The sequence below is a fragment of the Saccopteryx leptura genome, chromosome 3 (genome assembly GCF_036850995.1).
Source record: "Saccopteryx leptura isolate mSacLep1 chromosome 3, mSacLep1_pri_phased_curated, whole genome shotgun sequence".
Classification (NCBI taxonomy): domain Eukaryota; kingdom Metazoa; phylum Chordata; class Mammalia; order Chiroptera; family Emballonuridae; genus Saccopteryx; species Saccopteryx leptura.
The window spans coordinates 292,373,109-292,391,670 of NC_089505.1; the positions used below are offsets into that span (position 1 = coordinate 292,373,109).

General features: G+C 43.7%; 1 protein-coding gene across 2 annotated transcripts in view; it reads left to right on the forward strand.

The window, feature by feature from the left end:
* Positions 1–18,562, forward strand: part of MMP16 (matrix metallopeptidase 16) — a 224,109-nt gene that overhangs the window by 188,319 nt on the left and 17,228 nt on the right. For both annotated transcript variants that reach the window (XM_066378776.1, XM_066378777.1), the window contains 2 exons: positions 974–1,112; positions 13,971–14,121. In XM_066378776.1, coding sequence (XP_066234873.1) covers positions 974–1,112; positions 13,971–14,121 — 290 coding nt within the window. The remainder of the gene's footprint in view (positions 1–973; positions 1,113–13,970; positions 14,122–18,562) is intronic.

Below are 18,562 nucleotides of genomic sequence, written 5' to 3' on the forward strand. Positions count from 1 at the left end.
TTCACCCCAAGTCAAGTCTCCTTCCATCACCTGTACCCTCCCTGTGCCCTGTGGTAATCACTGTCCTCTTGTCTGAGTCCATGAGTTTATTTTTCTGTGCTTAACCCCTTCACCTTTCTTCACCCAGCCCCCAGCCCCCTCCCCTCTGACAGCTGTCAGTCTGTTCTCTGTGTTAATGAGTCTGTTTCTTTTTTTTGTTTGTTAGTTTATTGTTGATTAAAGACTTTAATGTTAGACTCAAAACCATAAAACTCCAGGAAGAAACATAGGCAGTAAAATCTCTGACATTTCTTCTTGCAATATTTTTTCTGCTACATCTCCTCCGGCAAGGGAGACAGAAGGAAATCACATGGGACTACATCAAACTAAGACATTTTTGCATGGGAAAAGAAGCCATCTACCCAATGGCTCCACATTGCAGGGCATTGTGGGAGCACAGAGGACAGGGTTTGACCCAGATTGGAATGCACCTTGATGATTCTTTTTTTCAAGCTCACTTTGTTCATTTGCAATGCCCATATAGTTTATCTTCCAAGCAGGACACAATGGATGATGACAGGATTCCATGATGCCTCCTTGGGATGATTGGTGGAAGGTGGGGGACCCGGAGGGGTCCCCTACCCGGTAGGAGGAGCGCTCGCTGTCCACAAACACCAGGTGCTTCCCTGTCCCCAGCTGCTCTCATGCTCTGGAAAGCTGTCTGTCGTGGCCACAGAGCGAGCAGGGACCAGTCTGCGCTCCCTCTCTCTTTCCACCTGAGCAGCCCTCGGTATGACGTCAGTGCCAAAGTTGAGTGTTTTCCCATGTTCTTTTCAACCACACCGCATGGGTTAGAGGTTAGGAGGTGTACCGCGAAAAGCCCTGGGGTGGTTGTGGGCGAGTGTGTAGCTGTCCTTGACTGTCCTGGCGAGGAAGCTGGCGTGGCTGCAGTCCGGGTTCCCCCGTGCTGAGTGCTCTTGTGCTTGGCTTGCAGGACCAGTGGTTCTGGCGAGTGAGGAACAACAGGGTGATGGATGGGTACCCCATGCAGATCACGTACTTCTGGCGTGGCTTGCCCCCGGGTATCGACGCCGTGTATGAAAACAACGACGGGAACTTCGTCTTCTTCAAAGGTAAGTAGCGCCCACGCCTTGTTCTGTTGCACTTGGATCACTGTGTCCAGGGCCCGGTCACCCTCGGAGAGGCAGATCAGGGGACTGTGCTGAGTGAGGGTCGGCGGCTAAGCCATCTCACAAAAGGAACCGCCGGCACTGCCTAGGAACGTGAATGAAGTAACATCAAGGGTAACGTTAAATTCTCGTACTTACGTGCTCTCATATGGTAGCTCACGGAGAAGTCAAGTTTAGGGGTCAGTGCGATCTTGTAGCATTTTTAGATTTTTGCTTCAAAGCACCAGAAAAGTAAAATGGATGAACGAATGAATGATTTAAAAGCCATTTTTCCATTACCTGAGGAGTTCGGGGTTTGAGGGATTTTTTGGTTTTGTTTTGTTTTAGGAGTATTTGGAATTCCTTGCTGTCTTATGCAGTGAAATCTATTTCATGTCTGAACCCTTACCTGATTTAGGCAGTTTATATTAAACACTGTACAGTAAACTAGGAGATTACTCATACAGGCAAAGAAAAGGTATGGGTAGAAAAAATGCACTTCACCCATGAAACTTACCATTTGTAATTATCGGAGTAACACGTTTTAATGGCATACCTGCTTGGCACACAAAAGTGAACTTAGGTGACAGGTACTCCATCCTCAAAACTTGCTATTTAATTGTCCTCAAAACATGCTAATATTTAAAACAATAAACTTTATGTCTGGGGAGGGAGGAACCAGGGACAGGAGCTTGACTGAGCTGAGGGTGGGGGGCATGTGAGCAGACATGTCTAAGCTGAATTGGGAGTTGTGGGGTAACTAGGTCAAGGATGGACAGGATTGGCTGTGTTGCCCTGGAGTTAAAGGACAGAAAATGAGTTTAAACTGGGAAAGAAGGGGGTCTTTGCCAAAACAAACGAAAGAAGTTATTCTCAGGCTCAAACTAGAAGAATTTGTAGTCATTATGAGGGAAATGAGAACATGGCATTTGGGAAACGCTTAAAATATTTTAAGTGAGGTCCAACCCGTGGACAGGGAAAGTGTATCCTTTGAATTTATTTTGTTTTTACAGATTGCTCCTTGGGAGGAAAGGTCAGGGCCTTAGTTACAAGGACACTTGGGGCCTGCAGTGGACGCTGGTTCCATGGGCTGACTGCCTGTGTGAACTAGGCAAGCTGCTCAGTTTCATTTGCCTTGGTTTCTCCATCCGGAACACGGGATGGTGTTATTCACCCTTGCAGGATTAGTTTGAGGACGAAGTTAATTCTTATGTGTGGCCCGCGCCCTCAGTGAATGCCATCTGCTACGTCTCCTAGTATACCGGTCACTATTTCTGCCCTCCTGATGGCTGGAATAATCATCTAAACCAGTGATAGTCAACCTGGTCCCTCCCGCCCACTAGTGGGCGTTCCAGCTTTCGTGGTGGGCAATAGCGGAGCAACCAAAGTATAAATAAAAAGATAGATTTAACTATAGTAAGTTGTTTAATAAAAGATTTATTCTGCCAAACTTAGCGAAAATCTGACATAAAGTACTTGGTAAGTAATTATTATTATATGCTTTAACTTGCTGTAACTCTGCTTTATAAATTTTATAAAGTAAAGTTACTTCCCTACTTTATAAATCACCATTATTGTGGAACCCGTGGGTGGTTAGAAAATTTTACTACTAACAGAGATACAAAAGTGGGCGGTAGATATAAAAAGGTTGACTTCCCCTGCTCTAAATGATGTGGATGAGGACTGTGGACACAGGAAGGAAACGTCCAGTGTTCTGGTATTTGGAGGGAAATGACCCTCCCTCCACTCCTCTCTGCTGCCCTGTGCAGCAGGCACAGAAGGAAGGGAGGAATTAGCCCGAGGCTGTGGGCTGGTGGGCTATGCTGGGGCCCTGTCCCACCTCTCTCTCGGAGACACCCACAGTCCTGTACTGCTCCCATGGCCCCAGGGCCTGACTCCTATCCTCTTGCTTTGTCCTCATCACTCACGGAGCGGTTGTGTCCCTGTCCCACCCACCCTGTCTGAGCAGCAGTTGGACATGGATGCCACCAGAGGCAGACCTAGGGTGCGTTTTCTCCCCTGTCTCCAGGTCTCAGAATTCAGCTGCTGGAGAGGCTGAGTAGCTACTTAAGAAACATTTGGAAAAAAGATTGAGACCGAAGGTAGTTAGTAACAGCAGCAGAGGTCAATGTGATTAGACTCGGTATGGTGTGTCTTATTTTGTTATGTGACAACAGGACAGCTTTGTCTCTGGTCATGTGTTTGCCCGTTGCCCATAACAGTGGTCCCCAACCTTTTTTGGGCCACGGACTGGTTTAATGTCAGAAAATATTTTCATGGACTGGCCTTTAGGGTGGGACGGATAAATGTATCACGTGACCAAGACAAGCGTCAAGAGTGAGTCTTAGACGGATGTAACAGAGGGAATCTGGTCATTTTTAAAAAATAAAATATCGTTCAGACTTAAATATAAATAAAATGGAAATAATGTAAGTTATTTATTCTTTCTCTGCGGACCGGTCCGCGGACCGGGGTTTGGGGATCACTGGCCTAGAACATTTGCCTGTCAGTGGTCTCCTGTGACGTATTGAGTCTCAGGGGAGGTCTGGTCTTAGAGCAGGGGTCCCCAAACTACGGCCCGCGGGCCGCATGCGGCCCCCTGAGGCCATTCATCCGGCCCCCGCTGCACTTCCGGAAGGGGCACCTCTTTCATTGGTGGTCAGTGAGAGGAGCATATTGACCATCTCATTAGCCAAAAGCAGGCCCATCGTTCCCATTGAAATACTGGTCAGTTTGTTGATTTAAACTTACTTGTTCTTTATTTGAAATATTGTATTTGTTACCGTTTTGTTTTTTTACTTTAAAATAAGATATGTGCAGTGTGCATAGGGATTTTTTTATAGTTTTTTTTTTATAGTCCAGCCCTCCAACGGTCTGAGGTACAGTGAACTGGCTCCCTGTGTAAAAAGTTTGGGGGCCCCTGTCTTAGAGCTTTCTCGGTCAGGACCCTGTGGTGCATCCTTCTTCCGGGTTACAGCCCGTACTGCCCAGCTGAGAACACGCTGCGCCCTGATGTCAGACCTCATGTCCAGGGGAGCTGGGGTGTTGTGTCCCCTTCCCTGGTCTCCAGCTCCCCAACTGCAGGACAGACCTGGGCATCAGGTGACACAGCACCTCCCTCCTGCGGTCACATCACAGTCATGTGGCCGTCTCAGTTTGCCAGTCTTCTTGTGGCAGTGATCACCTCAGAAGTCCAGACATTCTCCTTGTCCCTCATCCCACCTGTCTGCCCCTTTGCTGTCTGGACCAGGAGGCAGTCCAGGTCCTTCTTCACTCTGATGTCTGCTCACCACCTGGCTCCCTCTGTATTTTCCTACTTATTGCTCGTTTATACTCTTCCCGCTAAAAAGTGAGCTCAGTACAACCAGCGTGCACTCCCCTTTCTTTTTCTTCCATAAACTGTTACATTCTCAGCACCTTACACCGGGCTTGACTAACTTTTCTTGTAATGCTCAAGTAGCCAGTGTTTTAACCTTGGCAGCCACGGTCTCTATTACATATCCTTCTTTCTTTTGTTATTGTTGTTTTTAGATTTAAAAAGAAGTAAAAAGTCTTCTCAGATTGTGGACTGTACCAAAACAGGTCATGAGTCACCTTGCTGACCTCTGTTTCAAGTTGATGCCTGGAACATAGTGACCACTGAGCACAGCTGTGTGGGGAGGGCTGACCACTGAGCACAGCTGTGTAGGGAGGACTGACCACTGAGCACAGCTGTGTGGGGAGGGCTAACCACTGAGCACAGCTGTGTAGGGAGGACTGACCACTGAGCACAGCTGTGTGGGGAGGGCTGACCACTGAGCACAGCTGTGTGGGGAGGGCTGACCACTGAGCACAGCTGTGTTGGGAGGGCTGACCACTGAGCACAGCTGTGTGGGGAGGGATGACCACTGAGCACAGCTGTGTAGGGAGGACTGACCACTGAGCACAGCTATGTAGGGAGGGCTGACCACTGAGCACAGCTGTGTGGGGAGGGCTAACCACTGAGCACAGCTGTGTGGGGAGGGCTGACCACTGAGCACAGCTGTGTTGGGAGGGCTGACCACTGAGCACAGCTGTGTGGGGAGGGCTGACCTGCGTCAGTGCTCGGCCCCACCCGGGAGACTGCACGGGGACCTCGGCTGCTCCCCCTCGAAGCTCTTCCTCGGTGGCTGGTTCCGTGGCCCTCGTGGCCTTGTTTCCTCTCTCCACACCTTCCTCTTTTTCTCGTGACACAGACCTCCTTCTATGTTTCTCTCCTTCTCCTCTGTACTCCTACTTATCTAGCTTTGTCTCTTGCTCCCCACTGTTGGGACATAACTTATTTAGCCTCAGATTTCCCAGAGATACTCAATCTTAACCTTGCTTTCCTCTTGCATATGCATTCCAAGGTGTGGATTTGGTGTAAGTATAAATGAAGGTTTAGTTACAAACTATGAATATTGTCTTGGTGATATAAATATAAACATAATGTGTTGTTTATTCACATGAACTTTTATAAGTATCTTTAAAAGAGTGGGAAGTTACTAGGTACAACAAAAGCATCATATTCTGATGTGATTTGCAGAATTTTTGAACTCTGGGCAAAATTATATGTGCATATTACATTACATGACATGGGAGTTGTCAGCATATAAATTATTGAAACACAGACGCAAAGCACCCATCCTGTATAGATGTGATCAGTTCTGCATTTTTACGGTCTCGTTGCTTTGGGGGAGTATTTAGTATAGATTAAGGGTGCACTCGGCCTCCAGCCAAGATGAAATAATAGGGGTTGGGTTTACCACCCCCACCCCCCACAACCGAAACAACCAAAAATGAAGCTGAGTGTATAAAACAATGATTTTCATGACACTGGACATCAAGAAAGAAAGGACAGTGAACCCTGAGAGTCAGAAAACAAGCAAGCCCAACACTTGCAAGAGCACTGCCCAAAGGAGGGTCCGTGGGTGGGCAGAGGGACCCCCAAGAGAATGGGAGAAAGTCCTGAGCCAGGCGTGCGTGTAAGGAGACTGCTGGCATCTGGGCAGCATGTCACTCAGTAGGGTTAAAGGGAACAGTGCCCAACACATGGGTCTAACGGCATCTGTGTCCCACCAGCCACCTGTCTATGGGGCGTTGGGCGGAACTGAGCAGAGTCTTGCTCAATGGTGAGGGATAATTATCCCAGAATGGGCACTGGTCAGTCCTAACTAACAAATCTTAAAATAGCTGAAGCAAATTGTTTCTAAGTAAGTCCTGAAATAGAGCTAAACAATATTTGTAGGGGTACAAAGATATTCACCCAATAAGGTAAAATCTAGTCTCTGACTTTCCCGTAAGATTAAGAACAAGACAGGGATATCTGAATTTAACAATTCCATGTTTTCCTGGGGGTTTTAGGGTAATAAGGCAAGCAAAATAAAGTAAGACTATTTATAGACAACACGATTATCTATGTAGAAAATGGAATCCACTCAACCAATTACCTATCAAAAGGTGCAGGATACAAGACCATTCGTTATACAAAAAAATAATTATATGTCACTATATTTTCTTTTTTTTCAATTTTATTTAAAAAATTAAATATAATGGGATGACATTGATCAATAAGAGTACATAGGTTTCAGGTAAACATCTCTGTAGTAGCGTTTGAACTGTTGATTGTGTTGTGTGCCTATCACCAAAAGTCAAATCATTTTCTATCACCATATATTTGTCTCTCTTTACTCCACTCCCCCTCAAACCTCCCCCTGGGAACCACTTCACTCTTATCTATGCCCATGAGTCTCATTTTTATATCCCACCTATATGTGAAATCATTATTTTCAAGTACTCTGAAGGGTGTGAGATCTTACCCTATTTGTAGCTAACAAGTTAGCTGACCTGCCTTTCGGCATGTTGGTGGAAGACATGAGACTCTCAATCAGAGACAAAAAAACAAAACCAGAAGCAGGAACTAGAGCATAGTTCTGCGTGTGCATTGCCTGAGCCCCAGGTCTCAAAGGTGTGATACCAGGAGGGCCAGGCGGCCCCTGTATGTCCAACCAGGTGTATCGTAGGAGAGGAGCCACATGCTCTCTGCTCTCTGTTCTAAGGTCCCCAGTTTTTTCTAATTTTTGTTTATTTCTCACGTTTTATCACATATTTTTCTTATAAGAACCCTCAGACTTTTGTGGAACAAAGTATCAGTAGATCAGTATTTTAAAGAGTTTTTTTTTTAATCTCTCTCTCAACCTCACATTTGTAAATGTATGTGTATTTATTTTTCCTTTTTGAGAAACCCAGGTCATAGTGTCTCCCTTCTCTGGCTTAGATGTGTCACTGCTTGTATCTGAGTGGTAAGCTGGGTGCTGGGTGTGAGCTGGCCACCTGGTTTGGTACATGAGACTGTCACCTGGTACCTGGCATTGTTTAAACCCTCTCGTCTCTCTGCTTGATATTTGGAAGCTAACATGGGCCATTTCCCTCTGTTTTCATTCAAAAGTTGGTTTCTTTAATTAGAGAGCTGCATAAACAGAAAATGGGAAGTAATAGGCTTTCCTGCAGCACCCGGACACACTCCACACTCCATGCTGGACGGCTAGGTCAGCATCCCTCAGGTGAGCCCTGTGTACGGACCAAAGTGATGTTTTAGTGAGCACAACACGCTGTGCGCCTAGAGTCTTCCCCAGCAGTCATGTTCAGGCGAAACAGTTGTGAGATGAGAATATCAGGAATCTTCGTTGACAGTGGGGCTCTTACAGTCTTTTTCAAGAATTGGAAATCCATGTAAAAATTTAAAAAAATGAAACTGCCAGGGTTCTCAAAACCAGTAACTGTCAAAATCCAGTCGCTGAAAAGCTATCTCAAAATGCATATTGCTGCCATCACTTAATAACTTCCAGATAGGACTTCACATCCCCGCTGACAGTTCCATTTCAAGAGGCAACATTCACTTACAGAGATAGGGAAGAGGAGGGTGATAATGTCCGGGAATAAGGAAGGCACACAAAAGATGTGCATCCCCAAGGAAACGTTGTCTAAATCAGGGGACCCTGGAAGATGGCAGAGAAGAGCACTGTTTGGTTAAGAAATGGTTTGTGTGGCTCTCCTTGTCACTTCAATGCAAATGCTCTTGCAGCAGCAGTTTCTTCAGCTGCTCACAGCTCAACACTTCTGCAGGTTTAGGGAGCCTTGGCACTCTTTGAGGTAGAAAGACATTGTTTCTTACAAAGAACAACAGACAACCCGCAAGGGAATCTCAATGGTGAAAGGATGAAAATGTCATTACAAAGGTCTCTTTAGAAGGCAGTGGAAAACCAATGCCCAAAGAGTTTCACCAGATAAAGGAATTTATATTCAGCGGCCTTGCCACACACAGGAAATAGGTTTGTCACATGCGACTTGTGCTATTTCCTTGAATTTGTTCATGTTTATATTGTATATTTATAAGAATTAGTCATCAAAACCAAGAGGCCAAATGTTGTGTATTTTTAGAAAAACCTCCCATGATAATTTACCTGCACTTTCATAGCAATTTACCTGTAATTTCATAACAAAGGAAGGCTTACATTTAGTGACTTGCCCAAAATCACAGCTAACTGCTGGAAGATCTGTAACCCCTTGTTCTGATTTCAGAGCTGTTGAATACTTCATTAAACCATAGTCGAAGGAAAAAAAAATGGTCCTTATGACAATTATTTTTAAATCCCTGAAGTATATCGATGTTGATCAATAACAAACCCAATAGGTAAGTTAGTGAGTAATCTAACTTCTTTTATAGGAAGACTATCCAGCCATTAAAAAAAGTATGTTCTTATCTTTTCTGTAAAAGCCACATAATAAATACTTTTGGCTTTGCAGATCATATGGTCTTTATCATCACTACTAAACCCTGTCATTATAGTGTGAAAATGGGACTACACAGTCTGTAAAGAAATAGGTGAGGCTGTGTCCCCATACAATTGTACTTACAAGGACAGGCAGCAGCTGGTGCCCCAGTTTAGTGGCTACTGTAAGTGAAGATATGAAATATGTAAATGAGTGTTGCGGAATCTGAAGAAACAACAATGCACTTGAATTTTTTAATTAGTATTACTAAGAGTATCTGATGACTAAGGCTACAGTGAGCAAGGCATGCGCTGGTGCAGTGGATTAAGTCACCAACACTTCCATAACACATGTGCAGTCATTACTTGATCACGGGGAAGGAAGCAGGAAGTCATCAGCAGTTCTGAAAGCAGACGGCATGTGGACGTGTTCAGTTCTGAGAGTCAGTATGGAATAGGAAGCTGAGTGCTGAATTAAAATACCTGGACTGGAGTAAAAAATCTATTAGCACTTGTGCATTTTTAAGCATGTCACTTCTTTGACCTGTGAAATAATTGCCTTAGGCTGGATTCCCATCCATTTTTCTAATCCAGAACATCTGAACAATATAATGCCCATCAGTAACAGTGGCTCAGTTCAAGGGTGTTAGGAAGACAGGTATGAATCAGCTTCCAGACGAGGCCCTGTAATCTTGATAAACATTTTAAAAAGTCATTAGACCCTTTTCCTTGTTAGGAATAAGCATGTCTTTTTTAAAATTTCTTCATGGGATTTTTGCTTAGTGTCTGGCCCCTCTGCTGGTCCTTCAGCTGCCAATGGTGTGGACCTTGAGTATTTCTGTCATTGTGTCCACAGCTCCCCCAGGGACTGATTGTAATAGATTCTTTCTGAATAGATATGAGATAGATGGATGGATGGTGGGTGGATGGTGGATGGTGGATGGGTGTATAGGTGGATTGAAGGGTGAGTGGGGAGATGAATGTGTGGGTGGATGGATGGATCGTGTGTGGATGGATGGATGATGGATGAGTGGATTGAAGGGTGAGTGGGGAGATGAATGGGTGGGTGGATGGTTGGGTGTTGGGTGGATAGATGGATGGATGATGGATGAATGAATTGAAGGGTGGGTGGGGCAATGGATGGGTGTATGGGTGGATTGAAGGGTGAGTGGGGAGATGAATGGATGGGTGGATGGATGGTAGGTGGATGGATGGATGATGGATGAGTGGATTGAAGGGTGAGTGGGGAGATGAATGGGTGGGTGGATGGTTGGGTGGCGGGTGGATAGATGGATGGATGGTGGATGAATGAATTGAAGGGTGGGTGGGGCAATGGATGGGTGTATGGGTGGATTGAAGGTTGAGTGGGGAGATGAATGGGTGGGTGAATGGATGGTGGGTGGATGGATGGATGATGGATGAGTGGATTGAAGGGTGAGTGGGGAGATGAATGGGTGGATGGATGGTTGGGTGGCGGGTGGATAGATGGATGGATGGTGGATGAATGAATTGAAGGGTGGGTGGGGCAATGGGTGGGTGTATGGGTGGATTGAAGGTTGAGTGGGGAGATGAATGGGTGGGTGAATGGATGGATGGATGATGGATGAGTGGATGGATGATGGATGAGTGGACTGAAGGGCGGGTGGGTGGATGGATGGGTGAGTGGATGTTTGGATGGGTGAGTGGATGTATGGATGGAAGAAATGATCAGTGGGGAGACGGATCTCACAGGAGAATTACTGGAGTATATATGATCTATAGCATTCTAGCCCCAGACATTAGGTGAGATTGGGGGTTTTTTGGTTTTTTTTTTTTTATAAAGTTTCTCTGTCTTTAATCGGACTTGTTGGTATTTTCCTCTACCTTCTGCCTAGTACTCTGTCAGTAGGACCAGCTTTTCCCACTTGCTCCTGACCGTGTCAACCTCCTATGAAATTCAGTAAATGCCTTCCTTCTGCCAAAGAAGCAATATTTTCCTTGAGAACCAGACTGTTTGATGGTAAGGTAGTAAAAAACCCACCTCTGCTATGTTAACAGAAAATAGTTGAATATGAATCTAACACACTCAAAATCTGAAAAGTAGAAATGAAGTCACGTCAGCCTTGTCATGTGAAAATCTTACCACCTCAGGATGCAAAAAGAATTGTATAATTGTATTTCCTTAGTAAATACTGGAGAATTAAATGTATAACTCATAATCATGAGTCATTTTCTTTGTGCCACAGATACTCAGCAGGTATCCTGTTTTCTTATTTTTTTGTGTGTACAATTAACTGCTGGGATCTCATCATGTGACCTGACAGCTAATGCTTGCTGATGAGCTTTCTGTTTTGCTTGTTTTTTTAAAGAAAATATAACTGCATTAAAAAAAAATACCCGAGGGTTTGCTCCTAACAGGGGGGAAAAAAGCAAATTGAGATCTTCTATAATGAAAATCTCATTGTTTCTTCCTATTACTGATGGAAAACACCAACAGTACAGAGAAGTATTTCCAAACACCTTTTGAAAAAAGCAAAAATTTATAAACAATAATAAAAAGTTCCTGGAAGAACCGTAACCTTTCTTTTCTCATATACTCTCCTCTCCTGAAACACCTGTACAAATGTAAACTGAGCTTCTCTGAATGTTTCCCATGCTCTGTGCACCAGGAAACCCTCATGCCCTGTTGGTAGGAATGCAGATTGGTACAACCACTGTGGAAAACAGTACGGAGAGTCCTTAAAACATTAAAAATGGAACTTCCCATGACCTAGTGATTCCACTTCTGGGTACTTATCCCAAGAAACCTGACACACTCATTCAAAAAGACATAAGCACCCCCATGTTCATTGCAGCATTATTTACAATAGCCACAATATGCCTGACCAGGCGGTGGTGCAGTGGATAGAGCTTCGGACTGGGATGCGGAGGACCCAGTTTGAAACCCCAAGGTCGCACTCTTCACTGTGGGCTCATCCAACTTGAGCGCAGGCTCTCCAGCTTGAGCGCAGGGTCGCTAGCTTGAGCATGGAATCATAGATGTGACCCCATGGTCACTGGCTTGAGCCCAAAGGTCACTGGCTTGAAGCCTTAGGTTGCTAGCTTGAGCCCAAAGGTCACTGGCTTGAAGCCTTAGGTTGCTGGCTTGAGCCCAAAGGTCACTGGCTTGAAGCCTTAGGTTGCTGGCTTGAGCCCAAGGTTACTGGCTTGAGCAAGGAGATACTTGCTCTGCTGTAGCCCTCCCCCCTCCCCCATCAAGGCACATATGAGAAAGCAATAAAAAAACAACTAAGGTGTCGTAACAAAGAATTGATACTTCTCATCTCTCTCCCTTCATGTCTGTCTGTCCCTATCTGTCCCTCTTTCTATCACGCACACAAAAAAATACAATATCCATGATATGTAAGCAAGTAGGTGTCCATTGATTTGTGGATAAAAAAGTGTGGTATTGATACACAGACACATGTATATATGACTATTATTCAACCATAAAAAATGAAGTCTTGCCATTTGTGGCAACATCGATGGATCTAGGGGGTATTATGCTAAATGAAATAAGTCAGTCAGAGATAGGGAAATATCAGATTATTTTATGTAGTGTGAAATCTAAAAAGCAAATTAAAATAAAACTAATACAGTGTAGAGGTTGGTGATTGCCAGAATGGAGAGTGGTTCGAGGAAGGGGTAGGAGTTGGCAAAATGAGTGAAGAAGGTCAAGGAGTACAGAGAAGTAAGTTAGAAAAGGAGTAAGTCCTGGGGATGTCATGCCCAGCATGGTGACCCTAGTTGACAACACTGTTTTGTATATTTGAAAGGTGCTCAGACAGCAGATCTTAAAAGCTCTCATCACAAGAAAAAAGTTGTAATGTGACAGATGGTAACTAGACCTATTGTGGTAGTCATTTTCCAGTATATACAACTATAGAATCATGGCGTTGTACACCTGAAGCTAGTATAATGTTCTGTGTCAGTTATTCCTCAATTAAAAATGGATGTGAGGGTGGAGAATTGTTTTGTTGGTCAGCGCTGTTGATCCAGCCAGTTGGTGTTAAATGGGTGTGCAGTACAGCAAGGGTGACTTTGTGGTAATGGACAGCATGCTCCAGCAGGGGGTGTGGGCAGGACCGCCTGGGGGCAGAGCGCACAGACTGTGGTATCTGTAGGTAATTCCAAAAGAGCAATAAAATGCACTGTAGTTTGCCTTTTTTTCTAGTATTTTCCATGTCCTGCAATTTTGAATGCAGGTAGAGTTAAAATTCTCCCCCCTCAATAACCACCTTTAAACAGAGGATGGGTACCAGCTAGATGCAGAAACCAGTTCAAAGCAGGATGACGTTGTAGGGCCGGAGGGACTTGTGAATGTTGATAATGAAGGAAGGGGGTCGGCCTAGAGGAATCGTGCGCACAGAAAGGCGATTCCTATCAGCACAGCAGTCCTAGGATGTCAGTTTGCACAAAACACCACACTGGCTCAGCCTCCAGCAAAAGCAGGACCTCTGGTTCCCAGAGGAAACTCATGCCTGACCCTTGGTTCAGAACTATGTCATTGTAGCAAGTTGTAGAACTCTATGTCTTAGATTAATTAACAAATTCTGACTGGGTTATTAAATAGTTGCTCATTATATATCCACTTTAGAAAATAACATAGATGTTTCAAAAATAAACTCTGTGTTCCAGACATGGCTGCTGCATAGTTATTGAAGTTATCATGCAGGTGTCATAGAAAACCATTCTCTTTTTTTTTTTTTTATTTTATTCAGAAAATTAAATTTAACGGGGTGACATTGATCCATAAGAGTTCATAGGTTTCAGGTAAACATCTCTATAGCATTTGAACTGTTGATTGTGTTGTATACCCTCCACCCAAACTCAAATCATTTTCATCACCTTATATTTGTCCCTCTTTACACCCTTCCCCCCACTCCTTCCTCCCCAACGCCCTCCCCCCAACCCCCCTCCCCCGAGTGACCATTTTACTTTTATCTGTTAGTAACTTTCAATGCAATTGTTCGTCATAGGGTCTGATTTCTGAGATTGAATTAGTGTACTCTGCATTTGCACCTACTCTGCACAGGTAACAAATACTGGGTGTTCAAGGACACAACGCTTCAACCGGGCTACCCGCATGACTTGATTACCCTTGGAAGCGGAATTCCCCCTCATGGCATCGACTCGGCCATCTGGTGGGAGGACGTTGGGAAAACCTATTTCTTCAAGGGAAACAGGTCAGTATACACTTCACCTGAGGAAAGCAGCTCAGGAGTGTTTAGACAAGCCAGGATTTCCCATCTGTCGTAGTCATGGACTCTTGGTGGAAGAATTAGTTGTATGGATATCAATGCAAGAATTACTGAAATTGGAAATCGAAATGTTTTGAATGTATTTTAAAATAAGAGTCAACATAATTCTTCCTGTACTCAGCCTTTTCTTATGAACTTATATAGGTGGTATGTATTCTTTCTCTTCTCTGTAAACTTAAGGCGCCTTAAATCTGTGGAGACAGTATCTATGCACCCCTGCAACACAGTTTCTTGTAATTTTACTTCCTTTATTTAAAAAGTTCTTTTTAGCAGAGGCTTTTTAATGCTTTTATACGACAAGTTAAATTTTTACACCTAGTTCATTGTGAGCATTTTCAAATAATTTTAGTTTAGTCACGAGTTCTGTTTCTTAGAACACTGTTTATTTAGGCACCGGCAGTGGTTGTTATATGCAAGCCAAACTTGTCATAATGGACTAAGTTCTTTTAGCTTGAAGTACAGTGTTTCTTCTCTGCGCTGTCCTGTCATTTCTTTTCCTTCCATGACATTACTAACAGGGTTTGTAAAAATTAGTGAACTGTCAGTCTCACAATTTGCCATAGCTACTACGTGCAGCTGGCTTCACCCCTGCCCACTGTTGATGTGTATTATGTGTAACATACAAGGTGGAAGCTTTGCTTTTTATTAATTTAAGTTATCGTTAGGTTAAAAAATGACACAGATGAAAAAACAAGTTTTAATTACACTATCACAAGTTGGGTCAAAATATGACACTCCTAAGGAACCTCATTGGTAAGCTGCAGGACTTAGTGTCCATTTTACAAGAAAGTTTAAAGTGTGTATACATGCATTCACACACACATGTGAACAACAGACTTTAATCTCTAACAGCTGTATTTGAGTCACCTTTATAATCTCAGGATAGTTTAACCCTGTAAAACGTTTTCTACTTTAGGAAAAGACATAAACCTTGTTTATTTTGTGATTTACAATTCCTGATTACAAATTATTTCAAACATTGAGCTTTATCTTTCACCACAAAGGTCTTATAATTTGCCACTGTGGATTAAAATGCATACTTGTAAATCTATTCTGTTACTGACTTTGTTCACATTTTTTTTTCCTGAAGTGAAAAGCAGGGAGACAGAGAGACTCCCACATATGCCAACTGGCATCCACTTGGCATGCTTACTAGGGGGCGATGCTCTGTCCATCTGTGGCATTGCTTCGTTGCAACTGGATCCATTCTAGTGCCTGAGGTGGAGGCCATGGAGCCATCCTCAGCGCCCAGGCCAACTTTTGCTCTAATGGAGCCTTGACTGCAGGAGGGGAAGAGAGAGACAGAGAGGAAGGAGAGGGGGAGGGGTGGAGAAGCAGATGGGTGCTTCTCCTGTGTGCCCTGACTGAAAATCAAACCAGGGACTTCCACAGGCCAGCCCGATGCTCTACCACCGAGCCAAATGGCCAGGGCCTGTTCACAGATTTTGCCCAATGATTTTTACTAAACCACATGAAGGAAGATTTATCAAACAAAAATTGTATTAAAATACAAGATGTCACTGATCACCACAAAACATGCATGCTCTGAGGAAGATGTAGGCGTGCTAGAGCAGGAAAGGGGTGTGGAGAACTGATTACCAGTGTGGTGACTGCTAAAGGAAAGCCTGCACACTTATAGCATCATCTCTAAAATAACAGCCCGCAAGGTGGTTAGAGTTTAATTCCTCAGCAGGTTTCATTGCTTAGGACTAGGTTTAGTATGGAGTCGTTGGAGAGTTTTAGTTTCGGGGGTTTTTCTTTCTTTTCTTTTTAATTTTTTATTTCTTTTTTAGCCATAAGGAATTCATAGCTGATCACAGAAACTGTGCCATTATCAGCCGTTTTTCCACACCTATAGGCATTACTTTTAAAAATGTTTTCATTCTAAAACTTTAGCATGCATTGAAAAAATTAAATTTAGAAATTAAATGTGGATGACCTATGATCAGTGAAATCAACGAGGATTATTAGAGGCCAGATTTACAGTAGAATAAAGACTATAGTGAATGAGAAAAGGTATTTTATATAAATAGTTCCTTGATGTCCTGCTTGAGAAGATACCTGCAAATACCATGCAGTGTGCAGATGTAGTCCTTTGATTTTAAGCTCTGTTCCCATAACTGCTCTACAGGTTTTAAAAAACATTTAAAGCAGGATTTCAGTTAATTTTGCTAAGTGGTCTTCTAGAAGTTGATGAGTTACAGGTGTTTTATACAGTGATTGCTTCATATTTGTGTAATGATAGAATTCCAAAGTATCACTTATGTACTTACAAATAACTCACCCTGGACTAAAAGGCGATGGAGAAGACCCATGCTCTCTAACCCAGATGCAGAAGCAACAACTGGCCGTCTCTTTCACATACAGAACAAGGGAGTCTTTCTCCTTAGGTTGTATATTTAAAATACGTATCGATTTTCACCTTTTCTATATTTTTCTATGTATGGGTTGTTGTTTTTTTTTGAGAAACGCCATATTGAGATTTTATTTGTCTTTACTTCTCTCTATATCTTCTGCCACTGGCATCTTTCTGCTTTAAGACGTGTTGGAAAGCTGGAATGGAGGTACAGGCTTGAGATATTTGAAAATCATATTGTAGGCAGGGGCTTCACGAGGTACGGACAATGAAACAATGGTTTCATAAACACACAAACAGCCCGGCAAGTTCAGCTGTAAGTTTCCAGCTTCTCCGTTGATTACGTGGCACAGAGCATGTCCTCAGGTCCCTTCCTGCCCTTTTCTTCCTAGGCTGTAATTTGATGCTCGAATGCTCTCTGATCTCCATAGCATTTAGCTCTGAAAGGCTACATTTCTAAACCGTCTCCCAGCATCTTCTCACAAACACGTCCGAGATTCTGTTGCCATACTTTATTCTAAGCTTAACCTTTGAGAAATTTATTTTCAAAGGAGGAAGTCAAAATATAGATCCAGTTTTGTTTTGTTTTATTTTTCTGATGACCTGATAGAAGTCAAGCAGAGAAGTCCCTTTGTTTCTTCCAGCTTGAGTTGTGTGGTGATGAAGTCATTATTTGGTGTATGTGGCTTTTTTTTTTCTTTTTGTATTTTTCTGAAGTGAGAAGTGGGGAGGCAGAAAGACAGAGTCCCGCATGCACCTGACCAGGATCCACCAGGGGGCAATGCTCTGCCCACCAGGGGGCAATGCTCTGCCCAACTGGGGTGTTGCTCCATTGCAACTGGAGCCATTTGAGTACCTGAGGTGGAGGCCATGGAGCCATCCTCAGTGCCCAGGCCAACTATGCTCCAATGGAACCTCGGCTGCAGGAGGGGAAGAGAGAGAGACAGAGAGGAAGGAGAGGGGGAAGGGTAGAAAAGCAGATGGGCGCTTCTCCTTTGTGCCCTGGCTGGGAATCAAACCTGGGACTTCCACACGCCAGGTCAACACTCTACCACTGAACCAGCTGGCCAGGGCCATGTGGCTTATTTTTTAATCTTTTTTTTATTCAGTGAGAGGAGCAGAGGCAGAGACAGACTCTCCCACATATACCTGACTGGGATCCACCCAGCTCTGCCCATCTGGGGCGCTGCGCTGTTTCTTAGCAACTGAGTTCTTCTTAGAGCCTGAGTGAGGCCATGGAGTCATCCTCAGTGCCTGGGACCAACTTGCTCCAATTGAACCTAGGCTGCAGTAGAGGAGGAAAAGAGAGAGAGAGAGAGAGAGAGAGAGAAGCCAGAGGGGAAGAGGTGGAAAAGCAGATGAGTGCTTCTCCTATGTGCCCTAACTGAGAATCAAACCCAGGACATCCACACCCCGGGTTGATGCTCTACCACTGAACCAACCGGCCAGGGCCATTTCTTAATTATTTAATAGAATACAAATTGATCATTTCAGTTCTGTTGCACTTGTAAGAATGTTCCTGAAGAATGAGATTTTTGTATGATTATTTGGATAGGAAAAAGGTGTGCTCGTGGCTACTTAACGGAAGCGAGCAGCCTTACGGTGAGTAGAGAAATGAAACAGAAAAAGGAAGAATTGCTGTGTCCTGTGAAATGACCCTTTGGGCCACTTTTGTTCAGTTGGAGTTCAGGATCCATTAACATCCTGTCAAAGCCTGTCTTTCCAAATCTGTCCATACCATGTTGTTCTTCTCACAAAAGGAATTTAAGAAAATGTTCTATAACATTTCTTAAATATAGTACTCTCTAGTACTACAAGGACAACTTCTTTTTCTTTTGGATATGACTCATGATCAAGTCTAAAAAATAATGAAAGACATCTCTTTCCTAATCATCATTTATTTTGAAGTGCTGATTCCCTGTGCTTCTCTCAAAGAGTCAGCTAGATGAAGCGATAATTCTGCAGGCGAGATCACAGACGTATCAGAAGAAAAACTATAAGGTTCATCAG